This window comes from Mixophyes fleayi, chromosome 4 (genome assembly GCF_038048845.1).
Source record: "Mixophyes fleayi isolate aMixFle1 chromosome 4, aMixFle1.hap1, whole genome shotgun sequence".
NCBI lineage: Eukaryota > Metazoa > Chordata > Amphibia > Anura > Limnodynastidae > Mixophyes > Mixophyes fleayi.
In genome coordinates, this window is record NC_134405.1 from 148,219,364 (window position 1) to 148,239,102 (window position 19,739).

The following is a 19,739-nucleotide window of genomic DNA, read 5'->3' on the forward strand; positions in this document are numbered from 1 at the left end:
TGCTCCAAAATAGACCTAAGTGCCCTCAAGCTCCTCTTTCCACAAAATGCATGCACATACACTCAGACCCCCACAACCCTTCAGATCCAACATGTACTCTAAACCTCCTCCAAATGCCACTCACACCTCCCCACTTGTAGCCCAGATCTTGCCACATGCCCATCAGACCTCCCCCACACCTAATCCGGTTACCCACCAATTTAGTGGTGGTCTTCATACTTAGAAGGCACATTACAGGTGGAAAAAAACCTGTTGAAACATACATTTTGATCACAGGTTAGAAAAAAAGCGAGCTCTCTCTTAAAGGACAATTCCTATGATTTTTATAGCTGTTTGAATGGGCAATCCTTTTCCTTGCTCAGCGTGGGCTTTATCAAATTCCTTGTGGCACTGTTAATGTCTTCCCCCGTCTACCTTCCATTCATTCATTCATTCAAATACATGGGAAGCAAACCTCTGGTGGTTGTGGGCATCTCAAATACCTGTACAACAGTTTTCATAAAGTCACTATTTAAAACATACTTTATTCACAGATGCAATATGTGCACTTCAAAATGTTTATTGATAAATAAAACTGGATTAATGAAAACATGAGGAACCAAAGGAAATCAAAACTATTTCTTTTAGCGGTCTACTACAGTATGTTTTGCATAGAATCCTACTGCATATCTTTAATTTCATTTAAGACTTGTAGATTCTTGTAACACAAATGTGTATCCTACTCATTTTGTTGGCCTAAATCATACTGTATATTAGTGTTAATATTTATAACTGGGCTTGAGTAGCTGACTGCAGGCTTTTTTCAGCTGTATAAGATGTTTGTTTTGTCTCCATTTTGTCTGAACCATAACAGAAAATGTCAATAGACTCAGACCTGTAAACATATGCAGTGTTTATAGATGTACAACACTCAACATTAACGAAAATTATAATCTATCAAGTCAAAACCAGCTATTCCACCCACATTAAGAGTGAGCCATGGTACAGAGACTCCAGTCATCATGTTTCGTATAAAATGTAAACGCAACAAGATTTGGTTTAGAAGTGTTTACATATTCTTTTGGTTTCATTTCCAGGTTTATCACACATTTGAAAACTGAACAACATATTTTTAAATGACTATCAAATATATACATAAAGGCAATGTGTGTGTTCTTTGTTTTACCTGCAATAAAAAAATTCCACTGCAAACACCAGTGGGTATGTCGATTTATATTGTGCAAATCCTGTTTGAAAATATTGACATTGAAGTTATTTTATTTCACTGCACAGCCAATGTTGTCTTGACTGCTTAAGTTGCAAAGCTGTGGAATGAATGATGGTTCAATTTCGATTTGCTAAAACTAAGCAGTAAACAGCCTCATGAGTCCTACTGGCAGCTGTTATGAGCGTTTTGTCGCTATCCAATAATGATTGTCGAATCTCGATTTGTGTTTCCAACGCACAAAGATTTATTCTCAAAAAGTAGCAGTAGATATATCTTAGCGAAATAATAATAAGTACAGCCGTTACTTATCGCAGGCGCTCTGGATCCAGTGAACAGTCATTCAGTCCTGAAGTCTGTGGTCTAGGTGACTCAACTCTGGATGAGGAGCTGCTGCTTATATGCAAACAGAGATACAGTAAAACAATGCAAAGGTGTGGCTTGCTTCTATTGGTCCAGGCATCAGGAGGGTCCAGGGGGTTGCAGATCATAGGCTAGTTTAAGCTCAGGAATCCAAAGGAGGGGGTCATCTCTCCAGGGGATGAGCTCTGTTCTTCCCGCCAAGATTACTCAACATTAATAACTTGCGTATGCACTCTGCGATTCCTTCGCAGAGTGAACCGGACAGTCGCAAATGCAAAGAGGATTAGTATGATACCACACATGACTAGATTCCTTCAACGTGTACTATATGTTTTACTGATATACCTATAACTTATAATATTACATATAAATACTACTATATTTCGACATAAATGACTATGTGTTGCAACTACCATTAATGTGTACTATTTTACAAGTGTGCGTGTTTGTGCGAATGTATGTAAAAGAGTAAATACTTTTGTTGCCACGTGTAGTGGATGCGTACGCCCTTCCACACCGTAGCATACCGTACGCATCTTTTCAGACAAAGACAACCAAGTTTGCTTGATTTTAATTTAAATGACTTTACCCAATATGCTGACTTCGACACAGCAGTTGTCATTTTGGTGACACATCACAACCTTAAGTTATTACAGTCCTTTAGCAATATGTGTTTTTTATACTTAAAGGAATCAATCTTAATTTTTTAATTGTTGTTTCCTTACATGAAGAACTATAGTAATCTACAAAAAAAAAAAAAAAAAATCACATAACTCTTCAAACCCTTTAAGATCTCATCAGCAGTACTTTCCAAAATTTCCAGACGTTGATGCTTAACTGAATGTAGGCAGCCTGAAGGCACTGGTAAAATACTGCACGGTTGTATTGTTCATATTGGAAGCAATGCTTCAGTCATCTGGATTTACCTTCCATTTCCAGTGTATTTAAAATGTTGGCCTTAAAAGACCAGTAAACCTTGAAAACATTTTATTTAAATGCTCCTATTCCCCTAACTATGAAGAGCTTCAGTCAAAAGCCCTGCTGGAGAACACAGTTTTTCCTCTCAACCATCCCCTTGTGAAGATCTGTTTTGGACAGCCTGTCGTCTTCATAACACACCTCAGAAAGTAAAGTCTGTGGCTGCTCTTGCATATCCTGCATCACCAATGTGTCCTACTCTGCTTCCAGACCCATCCCTGGTCCATAAACTAGAAGAGGGATGGCTAGCAAAGACTTACAGCTGTGTGAGCTTGAGCTTGCATGGTTTACCAACGAAACATGGTTATGGCCTAGAATGAAGAAACTGTTTCTAGAGCAGAGCTTCCGACCAAAGCACTGCACAACCAGGTGGGGGGACATATAAGGAAGAAACATTTACATAAAAATATTTTTAATTTTGGCTTACTCGTCTTTAAAGTGAATTTTTTTTAAGTTTTGTTATCCATTTCTTGAAAAAGTGTGAAGACTTGCTTGACTTCATGTTTCTTTGCATACTGCTCAGCAAACATCCCATGGCTGTCAGCGGTGTCTCTGAGCCCAGATTTCAAGAGAAATTTAACACATCCTGCATGCTGGCCAGAACTCGCCATATGAAGAGCTGCAGAAAAAGCACAATCTGCATGAAAGAAGGATATTCCTAATACAATCTATCTTCCCTCAAACTACCCCATAAGACTTCAGCTGGCTACATGTTACAAGAGGAGAAGCAAAATTAGGGAATTTGCGCGTGTGACCCACAATAAATCTAAATCCCATTAATGATCTGATATAAATAGATCAGATTATCAAGCACGTTGGAAAATGTATTTGGTAGAGGAGCGTGATCAGCCTGTATTTACTGACAGCACTAACAGGCCTCAGTGAAGCCAATAGTGAAATAACTGCTCGGCCCATCTGCTAAACGGCAGGATGGTGGCCAATCTGGCCACCATAATGTGTGGCCAAATTAGACACTGATATTGTCGCTGAAGTTTAGCAGCAGGTTCTGCCAGCATTAAGATACCCAAACACTATATTTATAATGAGATCTTACACTCATCTTAACATGGGCAAAATTGAAAACAAATTTTAGAAATATGATCATCCATATTTGATAATTTTTATATTCCCAGTACTTCAATGCAATTCTCCAGCTGTCTGTCTGGGCACAATAATGATCACAAGTAAGCAACACTTGGACAACCTCTTAATCCTGCCACTAACATAACAAATGGTGGAACACCATGATGGACAGAGTCCTCAAGTGCTGAAAGCTGGCTCTCTGATCCAGATTACACAAGGATGGATCCCCATATTTGCTACACATGGGGATAGGATTGATTAAAATACATTCTTTTAGCAGAATGGTAATGGCCATGCTCCCCGCCATCTCTAGTTAATTAAACATTTAAGGTACCTCCTAGAAACAATGTCATGTAACTCACATTTCTTAGTCTATTTAGCTGACAAGATGAAGCTTATTTGAACATTGTCCCACGTGAGTAGCTGAAAGATCACTGTTACTCTTCCTTCATTGTTTAAGTGAGGCTGTCTCTACATCACATCATAGGCTGACTAGAAAATACTATCCTGAAATTGATAGTTAAACAGTGTCTGAAGATGGACATTCTCTGCAAGCTCAAGTCTGTATCATACTCCAAAACTCCAATGAGTGAAGCAGTGACTTCAATATAAGTGACATATTACACTGTATTCTCCTGAATGAGAAAGTATTATTATATTGTAGTTTATTATATATAATCCTGCTGGGTCCTAGATCTATTAGTGGATAGTAATGATAACACTTTCCTCATTTCTCACGTCTGTAATTTAATCTATGCATGGTGTTTTGCACTTTCCTTAATTTATATATATGCATTTTTTTGAATCTCTGAATAAACATTAATATTACATTTCAACAATCATAAAAGTGCAACCAAAATACATTGTGGGTAAAAACGGTTTTACCTCAAGAAAAATTCTGGTTAAATGAAGAATGACTAGTTAAACACTACCTACTTCATGTTTAGATTAAAGTTTCAAGATACATGTTATTTAATAAGTTGCACTCTGGGTGGAGGGTGGAATTTAAGTGGAGAATATCATTACAGTCTTACCTGTTCTGCCTTTTGTGTCTTGGCAATTTAGGTCAGCGCCAAGTGCCAGAAGTGTTGAGATAGAACCGATATGTCCCTCCTAAGTTATCAAAACAAAGAAAGCGAGTTACAGAATTGAAGAACGATCAGCAGTGATCATAATGTGGAATTATTATAGAAATAAACTGTCTAAAAAAGGCATGTGTGATATGTGATATTAACAATAAAGGGCACATTGGAAACCTTAAATTTAAAATTGTGGGTTAAAGAAAGCCATATTAAAAGTACAGAAATGTGCTAATAAGAGTTTACTCTGATTAAATATATCTGGGAAAAAGACATAAAATAGAGACTTTTAAAACATCAGTGAAAAGAGAATGGAAATCACAGAAGCACTTGTACCCACTAGAAATCTCTAATGGGAATTCAAGACAACATAAATTAAAGGGATAAAAACATAATTCTATTTGTCGTTATTATTAAAGAATCTGAATAGAATGATAAATTGGACACCTGACCTTGGCAGCATAGTGTAGTGGGCTCAGCTGGATTTGAGTTGCTCTTTCATTTACATTGACACCAAGTTGTGATACCAGGTATTGAAGAGATCGGTCTTGTCCCGTAACTGCAGCCCGATGCAAAGCCTGAGTCCCCATTTTATCCATAGCTGTGTAGCAAACCTGGCACCAGGAAAGAAATGTGGACACTTCACATTCTTCTGTCATCGCAAACCAGTTATACAATAACACAGGTTATTAAAAGTGCATTACAGTCATATAACATTAATCATTGCATTCAGATCACATTTATTAATTTAACCAAAATATTTTTAAACACTAGTTTGTTTTTTTTTCTTTAAAATAAACAGCACTATGCTAGTAACAAAATAACATTCCAGTGACCCATATTTAATAGAAAGTATTATAATGACCAATATTCAATGGAGCACCTTAGCGACTATTAGAAACTATATCATATAGACTCCAAACCTCTGGTGCCTATAGAGTGCAAACCCCCATATCTCTGATAAGTAAATGCAGAACCATATTTCTCTGGCTCACTATGCAATGCAGAAACTCCACACCTCTGGCTGTTATGAATTGCAGTCCCCCAAATCTCTGATCGTTATGCATTAGGCCCTACATTTTTTGGTGGCTATGCAATAGACACAAGATCTGTGGTGACAATACAAGTGCCAGTGATAAGCACTAAAGTGGTTGCTGCACTACTTTCACAGTGCAGGCTGGGTCTACCTCCCAGGCTGTCTCAATGTTGCAAGTAACTCATTGTCTAACTACCCCACCTACCCAAATATAAAATGACTTAAAACCGACCTGATGGTCAGTTTTCTGTCATTATCTCACTAAGAGAAATTGCGTCACAATTATGAGAATGTTGCCAAATCAAGACAGAAATGTAGAATTTTTTTTATTATCTTATTAAACTGTTATCTGCAAAACAATTGTTATTGATCCACTAAGCACAGTGCCTCCTTTATACAGCAAGTCAGATATGCATAGAAACAAAAATTCTTCTAACACAATTTGGTTAATCTCAAACATCTTTAGTCAAAGTTCCTGAAGCTTTTACATGTATGTATGTATGTATTTATTTGTGAATCCTTATAGTAGATATTTAAAATTTGGCAATTTTAATTACTACTTAAAATATTTCAAGTAGTATAGAAGTTTAGTGGCTCTTGGGGTCATTTGTTTTACCTACGCAAATAAAAGTTTCATCAGATTTTCAGATTGCCCTATACTGACTACAACATCATAGCCGAACAGATTAATACCTTATTTGATATTCATTTCATATATTTAAATCTGGTCTGATTAGTCAATGCTTTAGCTCCAAGTGATACGGTGTCAAGAGTCCAGACACTTTAATTAAACAGTACTACTTTTGCTTTTATTGTTTAAAATGTAGATAACATAAATTCAAGTATGTTAACCATTATAATTCTCCCATTTAAAACAGAAGTTTTGTTAAAACCCCCCTACAAAGAGCAGAAATTGGGTCTTAAAATACAATAAAAAAAGTTGGCAACTATACATTTTTGAAGGTCTCATATATATATAAATCCACATATACATTATACTATTTTGATGGCAGTGTTCCTTTAAATGCTAACTCCACTTTAGCTCGCTCGGCTGGGGGGCAGGGGAGCACTTGCAATATGTTCCGGCTAGGATCTTACAAATCTGGGGCCCTCCTGGCTGAATACAAGACGACTTCAAGCGACAAGGGGGCCCCCCTGGCCAAGACGAAATGAAGACTGCAAGAGGGGCTTTTTGCCCAAGAACAAAAGAAGACATTAGAAGCAGGGACTTTGGATCTACAAATTATTTTTGGACATTTCAAGCAGGGACTTTTAGATACAATTTTTTTGGGGACATTTCAAGCCAGACTTTGGGAAGTACAAATTTATTTAGGACTTTTACACGTCGGACTTTGGATACAAATTTAATTGGGACTTGGTTTACAGCCATTTTAGGAATAAAAGCTGCTGACGACAGATGAAAATATCAGTGGTGAGTATTCTGGGCATTTATTTTTAATAAAATATAAATGAGGGTGTTTAATGTCTTCATTGTGGGTTTATTACTTTTATTAAATGTATGTGGTTTTAACAAGGGTGTGGTGGTTTATTTAACATTTTCTTCTGTGGAACTACAGGTCCCACCCAGCTCTGGGTGTCAGGGCATGTTGGCACTTGTGGCTACCATGTGTATGCTGGTGCTTGTAGTTATACAAGTATCAGCATGCCCACATTATTTATGGCACCCTGGCTGGGACTTGTAGTTCCACAAAACAAAATGGCGCCTGTTTGTTTTTTTATACTTTTATCGCCATTTATTACCCTACACACACCGTCCAGGGGTGTAGGAAGAGCCCTAGTGCTTTCAGCACTGGGCTGGTTTTTCCTAGACGGGGGTCCCGTTTTTTTTTTTCCGGAGGATCCCACTCCTTAGGGAATCCAGCACAGCGCCGAACAGCCTGGGGTTGGTTAGTCTTTATGGCAGGGGGACCCCTGTCGTGTATCCCCCTGCTATAGTGCCACCAACCCAGGCTGGTTTGCCTAGTGCTGGTTCCGTAAAAATCAGGAGGACCACAAACAATTCCCCCCCCCCCCCCCCCCCCGATTTTCACGGAACCAGCAGTAGTCTGGCAGCACTAGGGTTAATAGTGAATAAAGGGGGGACCCCACACTTTTTTTTTTTTTGCGTGGGGTCCTCCTGATATTTGGGGGGTTTTTTTTTTTGGGTTTTTTTTAGTTTTATGTTTTTTTTTTTACAGTTTTGACAGCAGTATGACAGGCAGTGTAACAGTGATGTGTTTACAAAACACGCAGCTAGCAAGCAGCGTGTTGTATCTGGCGTGTTTTAAAGCAAACTCTCCTGAGTTTGCTTAATCGCAGCTTCATACATTTGAGACTTGTATAGCCAGAGTGGCAAACAGTCGGGAGTTTGATCTCTATCGATTTTGGAAATAGCGATTTTGACAGAAGCACAACTCTGGCATTTACCCCCCATTCATTTTTGTACTATGTGGGACTTTGTAAAAACCTCAGATGTTTTAGAAACGAGTCCCTTGCTCTTCTCACAATTTTATTTCTAAAAACAGTTGGTTTTTTTTATGCTTCTTTGGCATCTTGCCCCCAGCACTTCTTTTCAATCTTTTGTAAATTTACACATGCACGGTACTGTCTATACTTCTTGTCAGTGAAAAGGACGTTACTGAGGAGAAGAATGGCTATCAATTGAATCAGGAAGTGGTTAAACAAGAAATATTCCTTCCTGCTCCCACACAACCTAGTTTACTAAAAGTGACAGATTCACCAGCACTGAAATAGTTATTTTTCAAAATACTTATTTTGAATATTTGGTAAGAACATTTTTACAATTCATGTAGCAATTGGTATATTGTTGAGAGTGAACTGTACAGTTGTATTTTTTCTTGAAAATCAGAACAGCTGTTTTTACTAAAAAAAAAAATCATTGTTCACTACTTGCCGACATTTATCTGTATCACAGCTCAAGTCACAGCCTAATAGATAAACTGCTCCATCATCAGTCATTTATACCACTGCAGTTCTTTTCTTCATGGATTTCAAAATAACAGACTAAGGGGTAAATTTATCAAGCTGCAGGATTGAATAAGTGGAGATGTTGCCTATAGCAACCAATCAGATTCTAGTTACTATTTATTGAGTACATTCTACAAAATGACAGCTAGAATCTGATTGATTGCTATAAACATCGAAATGTTTTCAAACCCACAGCTTGATAAATTTACCAAGCTGTGAGTTTCCGGCGGTTTTGAAAAGTAAGGGCACCATAAACAAGGCATACCTATGTAGAGGTGAACAGACCTACACCTTAAATGCATTAAAATACAGCCAGTTACATTGCTTGGCAGTACTTGGATGGAATATGAATATTCTTGGAAAAGTTGGGCATTTAATAGAAATCTATGGATTAGAATCATGCCTACTAGCACAAAAATGGTAACTTAAAAAAAATATTTTCTGTTCTGAAGAGTTATTTTATGTTTTTCAAATGCGAAAAACACATAAGTTCCTCAAACAGAAAAAAATTATAGTATACATAGTCAGACTAGGGATCATCTTTACATCAGTTATAAACAACACTACTGCTTTTGTTGAAAAAACGTTTGCACAATTTTTGACACTTGACTCTAATATAGCAACTTCCTTGATGTAGTAAACTGTTTCTATCAATTTATAATTATGAATATTAATTTATATTGCAGTGCACTAACATAATGAAGTAGTTCCGGTGTAGTACCTTTTTCTTTTCTATAAGCAGCTGAGCAATGTGGAGGTGACCATTCTGCACTGCATCCATAAATGGAGTCACTCCACAGCTGTCCTTGCAGTCTGGCTCATAGTTGCACCTAAAACGAATGAAGACTAGTTGTTTTTTTTACCTTATTTACCTATTGCTTAAATTGTGTTTCTATATGTGTTTTTATTTTTACAAAATGATAATGTAAAACAAAAAGCAAAAGTTTTTAACAAAGAAACTTTTATAGACTGAGACTAGGAAACATTTTTTTTTAATCACCAGCCATTCAAAATCTGCAAACTGTTTATTTCAAAATATTGTTTAACAGTTTTTGTTTTCTGATACTGTTTTGTGAGAGGGAAAAAAAAAAAAGCTTTAAACTTGTGCCTCATACCTAAATTAACCAGTCTTACAAGATGCTCAGATGGACCAGGTAAGAGTTTGAACATATTTTGTTGCATGTGGCTCCGATGTGCCACACGACCCCTGCTCACCCCTGACCAACCCTGCACTACACTAGCTGTAGCAGAGGCTGATAGACGTGTTGAATACATTTTCCACATTTTGTTATTGACTTCAGCCGTCTGTGGTTCTGTGTGTGCTCAATTTAAAAAGTAGGATCCCTTAAAACGACTGAGCAGTTGTGCATATATACACATTTTCGACCAGGGCACTGTGAGTGGAGTTTGTATGTTCTCCCTAGGTTTGTGTGGGTTTTCTCCGGATGCACCAGTTTCTTCCCATAGTTCAAAAACATACTGATAGGTTAATTGGCTTCTGACAAAGTGGACCCTAGTGTATGTGTGTCTTAGGGAATTTAGACTAAACTCCATTGGGAATAATTAAATATCCTCTGGTGGTGCTTTACAATTAAACATACATATACACACACTAATATTATCCATGGAGAGGCATAGTATTAATTATTATTATTAATTTTTATTTATAGGGCGCCACAAAGTATCCGTAGCGCCGTACAAGGACAAACAATGGCACAGTACAAGGTGAAACAGCACAGTACAAGTAACAGTAAGCACTATAACTCTGGGGGCTCAGGCATAGCAAGAAAGAGAGGGAGGGAGGGGAAAAGTGAGTACAGGCAGGTAACTATGGCCCAAGAGGGTGGGCACGGATGACAGGTAAAGAGTCACTGAGGAGAGCGGAGAGAAGCGAGAGGAGACAGAGGGCAGAGGGACAGAGAGGAGGTGAACTGAGTAGCTGGAGAGCGCAGTTAAAAGTGATGGAAGCAGGAGGTAGGAGAGCCCTGCTCAAAGGAGCGTACAATCTAAATGGAGGGGAAGACAGACAGACACATGGATGAGACGGAGTCGAGGAAGGGGGAGAAGGGAAGAAGGGATGAGAAAGAGAGGAAGCCGACCAGTGGGAGTTTAGGCATGAGTCTGGAAGGCTTTTAGGAAAAGGTGGGTTTTTAATGTTCGTTTGAAAGAGGACAGATTAGGGAAAGTTCTGATGGAGCGGGGGAGCTTGTTCAAATGGAGGGGAGCGGCGCGGGAGAAGTCTTGGATACGTGCGTGAGAGGAGGTAATCAGAGGGGAAGAGAGGCGACGATCGCAGTGGGCGGGAGGGAGTGTGAATAGAGATAAGGTTAGAGATGTAGGGAGCAGTGGAGTTGGCAAGGGCCTTGTAAGTCAGAGTGAGGAGCTTGAAAAGGATTCTGTAGGGGAAGGGGAGCCAGTGAAGGGCTTGGTAGAGTGGGAAGACAGAGGTGGAATGGCGAGAGAGGAAAATAAGCCTAGCAGCGGCGTTAAGTACAGATCTAAGAGGAGCGAGATGAGAGAGGGGGAGGCCGATAAGGAGAAGGTTGCAGTAGTCCAAGCGGGAGATAATCAGAGAGTGGATGAGAGATTTGGTGGCATCCTGGGAGAGGAAGGGCCGAATGTGGGCAATGTTGTGAAGCTGGAAACGGCAGGATTTGGCGAGAGAGTGAATGTGAGGGGCAAAGGAGAGAGAGGAGTCGAGGATGACACCTAGCCAGCGGAGTTGGGGAACAGGGGAGATAGAGGAGTTGTCAACAGTGATAGAGAGGTCAGAGGGGAAGGAGGTACGAGAGGGAGGAAAGACAATGAGTTCAGTTTTAGCAAGATTGAGTTTAAGAAATCTAGAGGATATCCAGGAGGAGATGGCAGAGAGGCATGCGGATACCCTGGAGAGAAGGGAGGGAGAGAGATCAGGAAAAGAAAGGTAGAGTTGAGTGTCATCAGCATAAAGGTGGTACTTGAGGCCGAAGGAGCTGATGAGTGCACCCAGAGAAGAGGTGTATAGTGAGAATAGTAAGGGTCCAAGGACAGAGCCCTGAGGGACCCCGACTGGAAGGGAGGAAGAGGGGGAGAGAGACTCAAAGGTGGAAACAAAGAAGGAACGGTCAGCAAGGTAAGAGGTGAACCAGGAGAGGACAGTACCGGAGAGGCCATTGGACTGGAGGGTGTGAAAAAGGTGATTTAAAAAGGTGTGTGTATATATTAAAAAAACAAAAACTTTAAACATTGTTAATGGTTACCTCTCTAGAAGGATCTCCACCACATCAAAACATCCATGCATTGCTGGTAAAAGAAAAAGAGAGGAGCGATGGTTTGAGCATACATCTGTACATAAGCAAGAGACACAAATGTGATGGAGACATGGCAGACATCAGACTGTGATATATATATATATATATATATATATATATATATATATATATTCTAACCACAAAGCCACAACATGATTTTCCAATTTTGTTTTCCTGAGACATATGATGGAAGGATGTGTAAATTATTTAACTGTATTTACTTTTCTGGTTAAAGTTATTGGTCTGTTTTGGTACTACATCAGAGACAATAAGAGAGACTCAAGTAAGCTATTCTCTTATTATAAAAACATCATTAATAACATGTGTTTGCACACTGGCGCAAGAAAAATATTCTACATTCGTTAGGCTGATTATGTTGCCACAGACAGTACTATACTGCAGTAGACAATTTGCCTATGAGACAGAAAACACAATGGGAAGGTAAATAAAGCCCTCATCATCTCACCTTACCGTTAAATCACTTGCTTCTCTTTGCTATTTAGTATAGGGGTAGTTTACCTATATAAAATGGAATTTGTGGTTGGTTAACTGCACTCCCTTGTAGATAATATGTATGGAAAATATGCCTGAAGGAGGAGGATAAAGCAAATATATGTAGTAGAACATCCTTGATGCTGGTACATATACACACATACATAGAGTCATGGCCAAAAGGTTTGAGAATGACACAAATATTAATTTTATGATGGTAATTTGCATATACTCTACAATGTCATGAAGAGGGATCAGATGAATTGCAATTAATTTCAAAGTCCCTCATTGCCATGACAATGAACTTTATCCCAAAAACATTTCCACTGCATTTCAGCCCTGCCACAAAAGGACCAGCTAACATCAGGTCTGCGATTGTCTCGTTAACACTGGTGAGAGTGTTGACGAGGACAAGGCTGGAGATCACTCTGTCATGCTGATTGAGTTAGAATAACAGACTGGAAGCTTTAAAAAGAGGGTGGTTCTTGAAATCGTTGTTATTTCTCTGTTAACCATGGTTACCTGCAAGAAAACACATGCAGTCATCATTGCTTTGCACAAAAAGGGCTTCACAGGCAAGGATATTGCTGCTAGTAAGATTGCACCTAAATCAACCAATTGAAATTGTAGATGTCTTCAAAAAGGAGGTTCAACACTGCAAATATTGACTCTTTGCATAAACTTAATGTAATGGTCAATAAAATCCTTTGACACTTATGAAATGCTTGTAATTTTACTTCAGTATACCATAGCAACATCTGACAAAAAGGTCTAAAAACACTGCAGCCGCAAACTTTGTTAAAAACCAATACTTGTGTCATTCTCAAAACTTTTGGCCATGACTGTATACACACAAACTTGGTAGGTTGATGAATTCAATGAATCTTGAAATGTATTGGATTCATCATCCTACCAAGTATATAGATTAAGTTGATGTACTTGACAGCACTAGTTCATATCTTCTGAGTAGACAGTATTGTTATATTTCAATCTTTAGGTATTAATATACTCGGATTTATGATGTATGTTTAGTATATTACATAAGTTTTAGATATGTATTTATGGTACTAATAAATGTTTTAAAATATCCGCAGTCCACTGACTTGTTATTGTGGTTCTAAACACACTTTTGCAAGTTTCCTTTTTAAATTTTCTGTTTTTGGGGGCAATGCAGACCTCTGCAACTAGTGGTTTGTTTTGAATCACAGCCTATCAAGCGCCAGAAGGGATTTACTATTTGTATGTCAAATCAGTAGACTCCACAATGAGTATTGCCAGGATCAGCCACCCATTGACAACAGTAGGGACAGAACTGCACTCTATGCTAAAATATGGGCCTACTCTATCACAGATCAGTGGGTATTAGATATTGGAAGAAATGGTTACATTAGTATCCCTAAGGGAACTTTTTTAATTCAGCCCAGTCAGTAAATGTATTAAACTGCGGATTGTGCAAGTCTCCGATATTCAGCGACTTTGCAGGGGAAATTTAAAACGGCAATGTCTTTAAAGACATTTATCCCCAGGGCTCCATCAACCATGGTAGATCCGTTAGCCTTACAAAACAGTCTGCAAAAATTAATAAAGACTCTTGTAAGTGCAGGTGATGAAGGCACAGGCTTCTATTACGGAGTCTTCCTTGCCACAAAGTCATCAAGGGCTTTTCGCACAATTATAGATTTGAAGAGGCTGAACAAGATTGTTCGTACCAAACCTTTTTCACATTGAGTCTGTGACTTCTATCCTCACAGAAAAGAAGAAGACCATCCATAGACCTTCAGGATGCCTAATGTCATATGCCTGTTACAGTTCATCACAGGAAGTTCCTCAGATCCTGGGCCAACACTTTCAGTTCAGTTACCTGCTCTTCAGTCTGGCGACATCTCTAAGTACTTCTACAAAGGTGCTAGTCACTCTGGTGGCAGAGTTGAGGAAACAAGGAATCAAGATATGGCCTCATTGTGAGGATTCACAACACTAGCTCCAGTTGAAAGCTGCCAGAAAACAATTCACAATGACAGCTACAAACACCTTCCATCAATTACTGTAATCAGCACTCTGCTGCTAGGCAAGGCTGCACATGCAAGACCTCCAGTGGCAAATTTTAAGAAGTGAAATCACAGACAGATGTCTCCGAGTCATGTCATCATCCTATCAAAAGCCACCAGACAGTCTCTCAGGTGGTGGTTAAGCCCAAAGTTAAAGATATGTGTGTCACTCTGGAGCCAGAATGGATGATACTTTCAACAGATGCCAGTATTACAGGCTGGGCAGCTCACCTTCAAGGACAAGTGGTGCAAGGCACTTGGTCCACGAACGAGAAAAGTCTCCATGTGAATGTTTTTCAAATGAGAGCAGTGTGGAAGGCAGTTCACCACTTTCATCTTCATCTAAAAGGGAAGAATCTCAGAATATTCTTAGACAAAGGGACAGTTGTAGCATACATAAATTATCAGGGAGATACCAGAAGCCGGACCATGCTATTGGAAGTAGCAGAGATCATCTCCTGGGTAGAAAGAAACCTGAAGTCACTCTCAGCACTATTTGTAGCAGGAAAACATAGTATGTTAGCAGGTAATCAGCTAAAAACAGATTTTCCCAGGAGAATGGTCCCTTCATCAGGAAGCATTCCAGTTGATAGAAAGATTGTAGAAGTAGAGGTGCAAGTTTCCAGGTCCTTCATTCTGGACAGCATAGTCAGAGGGATTAAATGCTGTTGACGGATTCGTGGACATTCCGTGGTATATCTTCCCTCCATTTAGACTCATCACTTATATACTAAAAAATATTCAAAGAGAAAGGGCAGAACTGATTTAAACTCTTCCATTTTGGCCTGGTCACCCGTGGTTTCCTGGGAGATGCTCAAGGAACAGCCATGGCCTCTGCCTCTTCGGTCAGATCTACAACACCAAGGCCAAGATCTTTATCCAAATCCAGAGTGGCTAGCTCTGATGGCCCGGAGATTGAGCGGAAGCTGCTCAGAAAAAAGAGAGTCTCAATTAAAGTAATCAACACACTGTTACAGGCAAGGAAGATATCTATTACAGAATTTGGAAGAAATTTATTGCATGGTGTAAAATTCAATCATGCAACATAAACCATTCCACATATGTTTGACTTCCTTTTGGATGGCTTCAAAAAGTTTAATTGAGATGGACGACACTTGGTAGCAATTACATCTGCTCACAGATTTAGAGAACTGCAGGCACTGTGGTGCATGGAGTCATTTCTTAATGTCTCTAAGGATAAACTGGTTTTTAGAGCCTATATAAGGTATATAGTATCTATGTTCCACATACTAGATAAATGTAAAGTTCCAACAGTCTCTAGTTACCAGATAAGCAATCTAATACACTGTAGAATTTTATGTACAGTATTTAATATTTTGCTGTTATGCTCCTCCCTGTTGTGTATGTTTGTTTCTAATTTATACACCTTGCAGGAGTCACTGTTTCTAGTGATATCTATGAAGAGGTTTCAACAGGCAGAAACATAACCAAACAGAAAGGGGAAATAAAAACTTATTTAAATGCTGGTTTGGACAACACAGTATAGACCTCAGGGGCCAGTGAGATCTTTTAACAAGCCAAAAAAGATGTGCATCCATTGGCATCAATAGCGACTACTAGCAAAAGTTAACTGCCAGCAGTTGCTTTTTTAGGTGAATTGGCTACCTGGCTTCTTGAATTTGTTCAGCCCTGTGATAATGAGATAAAAAGCAAGTGTAAATTAAATTAAATTATTACAATTGCCATCAAAATCTTAACCCTCATTCCTGCAGCAGATCTCCAGAGGCTAAAAAACAGAAGTTTACTTTGACATTACCCATTGGGACCTGGATAACCTCAATTTCACTGATATTTCCTACATAATCCATATAAGTAGCATTTATTATACTTCTTATAGCCCATAACCCAAACCAATGCTGTCGCCTACTAGCGATAAGTGGCTGTTAGGAGGTCAGAATAGGTCTATGTAGCAACTGTAACACAAATGACCCTCTGGTGTAGCTCAAAAACAGTTTAAGGTGCACTTATAAACTACTGGGAGTAAAATCGGAGCAATGGGCTTTGGTATTAGTTAAACTCCCATTGTCCTATAGATTGTAAACTTGATAGCAGGGCCCTCATATCTCTCTGTATTACTCAGTATTTTTGTATTACTGTGTCTGTTCTCAATGGTAAAGCACTATGGAATTTGCTGGCGCTATATAAATAAATTTTGTTGATGATTATGATGGATAGATGGTAGAATGCTGTGAACCACATGGAAGGACTTTGTACAGGGTCTAACTGCTGTAGGCAGCACTGTGGCTCAGTGGTTAGCACTTCTGCCTTACAGCACTGGGGTCATGAGTTCAATTCTCGACCATGGTCTTATCTGTGAGGAGTTTGTATGTTCTCCCCGTGTTTGCGTGGGTTTCCTCCGGGTGCTCCGGTTTCCTCCCACACTCCCAAAAACATACTGGTAGGTTAATTGGCTGCTAACAAATTGACCCTAGTCTGTGTGTGTGTGTTAGGGAATTTAGACTATAAGCCCCAATGGGGCAGGGACTAATGTGAGCAAGTTCTCTGTACAGCGCTGCGGAATTAGTGGTGCTATATAAATAAATGGTGATGATGATGATGTAGCATGAGACACAAAACAGAAAAAATATATAAGCTGTAACCTATGGAGTACTGTGAAAGACTGCTAAAATATGGTGATGTATTGGTGAACAGTATGAGTGATTTGAAATAAATTGTTTTAGGCGACAAATTAATTTAAAAATCATTTATTCTTGATTTGAATCCCTGGTTCCTATGACATGCCCAGTTCATCTACCACACTTAAAGGCTTGTTTAATGCAAGAGTCCTCTAGCATGGAAATAAAATGTAGTCAAACTGGAAAATCCCTGATAAATTGGCAATGTGTGGTTTACATGGAATGAGTAACAGCTTTTTCTCACTCTCCATTTTTTGCTGGGCTAACTGCAGCTATATGATAGTTTTCCTGTTGAACGACCAGGAGATTGGGGGCTATCTGGGATTGTTAAACTGTGTTTTTTTTTATATACTGTATAACATATATTTTTAATAATAATCAGTAATCTAGCACTTTAAAACATGCCCTCTTTAATTATGCCCTTTTACAGGTCAGTACCTGCTGTGTGTAGGGGTGTTCTCTTTATCTTGCTTTCAGTGCTCTATATGTCAGGGAAGACATCAAGCAGATACACGATGATAGCAGGGTCACCCTCCCTGGATGCAATATGAAAACAGTTCCAGCCATCTTTATTTTTCAGCTTGGGGTTGGCTTTGTGCTCAATGAGATCTTTGATCACATCTAAGTTTTTTCTGGTACAAGCCATCATCAGGGGTGTCCTAAATTCAAAAGATGGTATTGTTATACGAAAGATATAAAACAACAGTTTTACACCATAGTGACCATACAGTCATTAATAGACAGACAACATTTAGGAGTTTGTTCAGATTCCAGGACTGAGGATTCCTATGAGGTGCTACTGTATCTACAAATAAACAATGATAGATTCAAGGAAAGACTATGATATTGGGTGATAACATTTGAACAAAAAAATCAGTAGATGGCTACCAATATCCAATGACATGCAGGGGGTGGATAGTACCATAATTATTAAAGCAAAAGTGTTTTCATCAAAGTTTTAACAGACATCAACAGGTGTGCCTATTGATGAGCTGAATAATGTTTGCAATGCTTTATATTATTTGCCATACTAGTACAAAAATAAAAGGGCAGCCAGATTTTGCAAAGTATAATGCTAACGACAAATATTCAATTTCAAATTATTAGAAACTAGGACAGTTAGTAGAAAATATAGGCAGTTAATTAGGTTTGTGGGTATAATGGTTATGTCCAGGGCAGGGCTGTAACTAGGGCTGCGCGACAGGGGCGGGCGCCCAGGGCGCAACAATGAAGGGGGGCGCAATTTAGGAATATTTTAGGTTAATTTTGTTAAAATTGAGGGTTAGGGGGGCGGCATTTGTCTTTCTCGCCCAGGGCGCTAGAATTGTAAGTTACGGGCTCTGGTCCAGGGACAGAACATGGAGCATAAAATACATCTCTCCCTTACCAATCAGCCTTTTTCAGGCAGTCCACCTTAGCTCCCTTACCGAGGACATACAACAAGCAGTCTCTGTGACCCATGGATGCAGCTTCATGGAGTGGTGTCTTGTAATCACTATTTAGCACCTCCACGTCCATGCCCACCACTTCCACCAAATAAGACAGTGTAGAGAGATGTCCATGCCTTGCAGCATAATGCAAAACGGTATCACCAGATCTCCCAAAGTGTTTTCTAGGCAGGTCACTGAACAGACTGGGCTCTTTCTGAAGCTCGTCTTGAAAGAGATGCAATTTGCCTTCCTGAATTAACTTCAGGATATGTCTCTGCTGCTCATCCACTGACATAGCTGAGCTTTTCTTCAGTTAATGTTACAAGTCAAATAAACATTGGTGGAATTCTATATAGTCCGACATCTCAGGGTACAGAACACAGCATGCAAGTCGCAGCTACACATATACAGACAGGGCATGTGCAGTATGATAGATAGCCGAGCCTCCTCCTCAGGTCATCCATACGCTGCCCATGGCTCCGTAGTGTTATAGACAATATTACACAGCTGCACCACAGTCCAAATATATTCCAGAAACAGACACCACAACCACCGTCATATTATTTATATCACACTGGAAAATAATTTGCTCGATAAAAATATAATTGTGTTATGTGAAGTTGCAGCGTGCTGACCACGACGTAGTCAAAGGGAAAGTATGTTTGACTGCCCCCTGCTGGGCGTGTAAGAGCTATACAATCTAAGTGGGTTTGACTAGATGACAGCGGCCTTTGGAACGCAAAATTTGACAATGCGCATGAGCTGAGTGCATGTCTCCGCCCCCGATGGACTGTACATGTCAGGGTTTCTGATTGGTCGGGAGTTGACTTCTCGGCTGTTGCGATTGGATAGTTAGATAAGTTATTGAAGCTGTACGGACGGTCCGGCAGATGTGTCCTGTGTATCGCCATAGCTGTACGGAGAGCTGAGCAGAGTAAGAGCATTCCTATTATACTGTATCTGGACACCTGTCACTTTGTCATCATCATGTGCTCTGCGGTATTGTACAAAATAATATACTCCTGTACAAGAAAAATGTAAAGCTTTCATAACCAACAGTTGTGCCTAATATTCATCGATGATTCCAGGTT

At 39.3% G+C, this 19,739-nt stretch overlaps 2 protein-coding genes and 1 long non-coding RNA gene across 3 annotated transcripts in view; 1 reads left to right on the forward strand and 2 right to left on the reverse strand.

The window, feature by feature from the left end:
* Positions 1 to 541: 541 nt before the first annotated feature.
* Positions 542 to 2,322, reverse strand: LOC142152206 (uncharacterized). The gene is made up of 2 exons (XR_012691306.1): positions 2,170 to 2,322; positions 542 to 1,369 (listed from the first exon to the last, which is right to left on the reverse strand). It is a non-coding gene; the product is annotated as an uncharacterized LOC142152206 (long non-coding RNA).
* Positions 2,323 to 2,331: 9 nt separating this feature from the next.
* ANKRD16 (ankyrin repeat domain 16) lies at positions 2,332 to 19,358 on the reverse strand. Its single transcript, XM_075208576.1, is given in 7 exon segments — positions 2,332 to 3,164; positions 4,663 to 4,741; positions 5,160 to 5,321; positions 9,453 to 9,561; positions 11,971 to 12,013; positions 17,657 to 17,877; positions 18,606 to 19,358. Coding segments are annotated over 7 exon segments (1,122 nt in total). The 5' UTR covers positions 18,944 to 19,358; the 3' UTR covers positions 2,332 to 2,994.
* Positions 19,359 to 19,493: 135 nt separating this feature from the next.
* FBH1 (F-box DNA helicase 1) overlaps positions 19,494 to 19,739 on the forward strand; it is a 95,014-nt gene continuing 94,768 nt past the window's right edge. The window contains exon 1 of the mRNA XM_075208577.1: positions 19,494 to 19,582. Coding sequence (XP_075064678.1) covers position 19,582 — 1 coding nt within the window. The 5' untranslated portion in view covers positions 19,494 to 19,581. The remainder of the gene's footprint in view (positions 19,583 to 19,739) is intronic.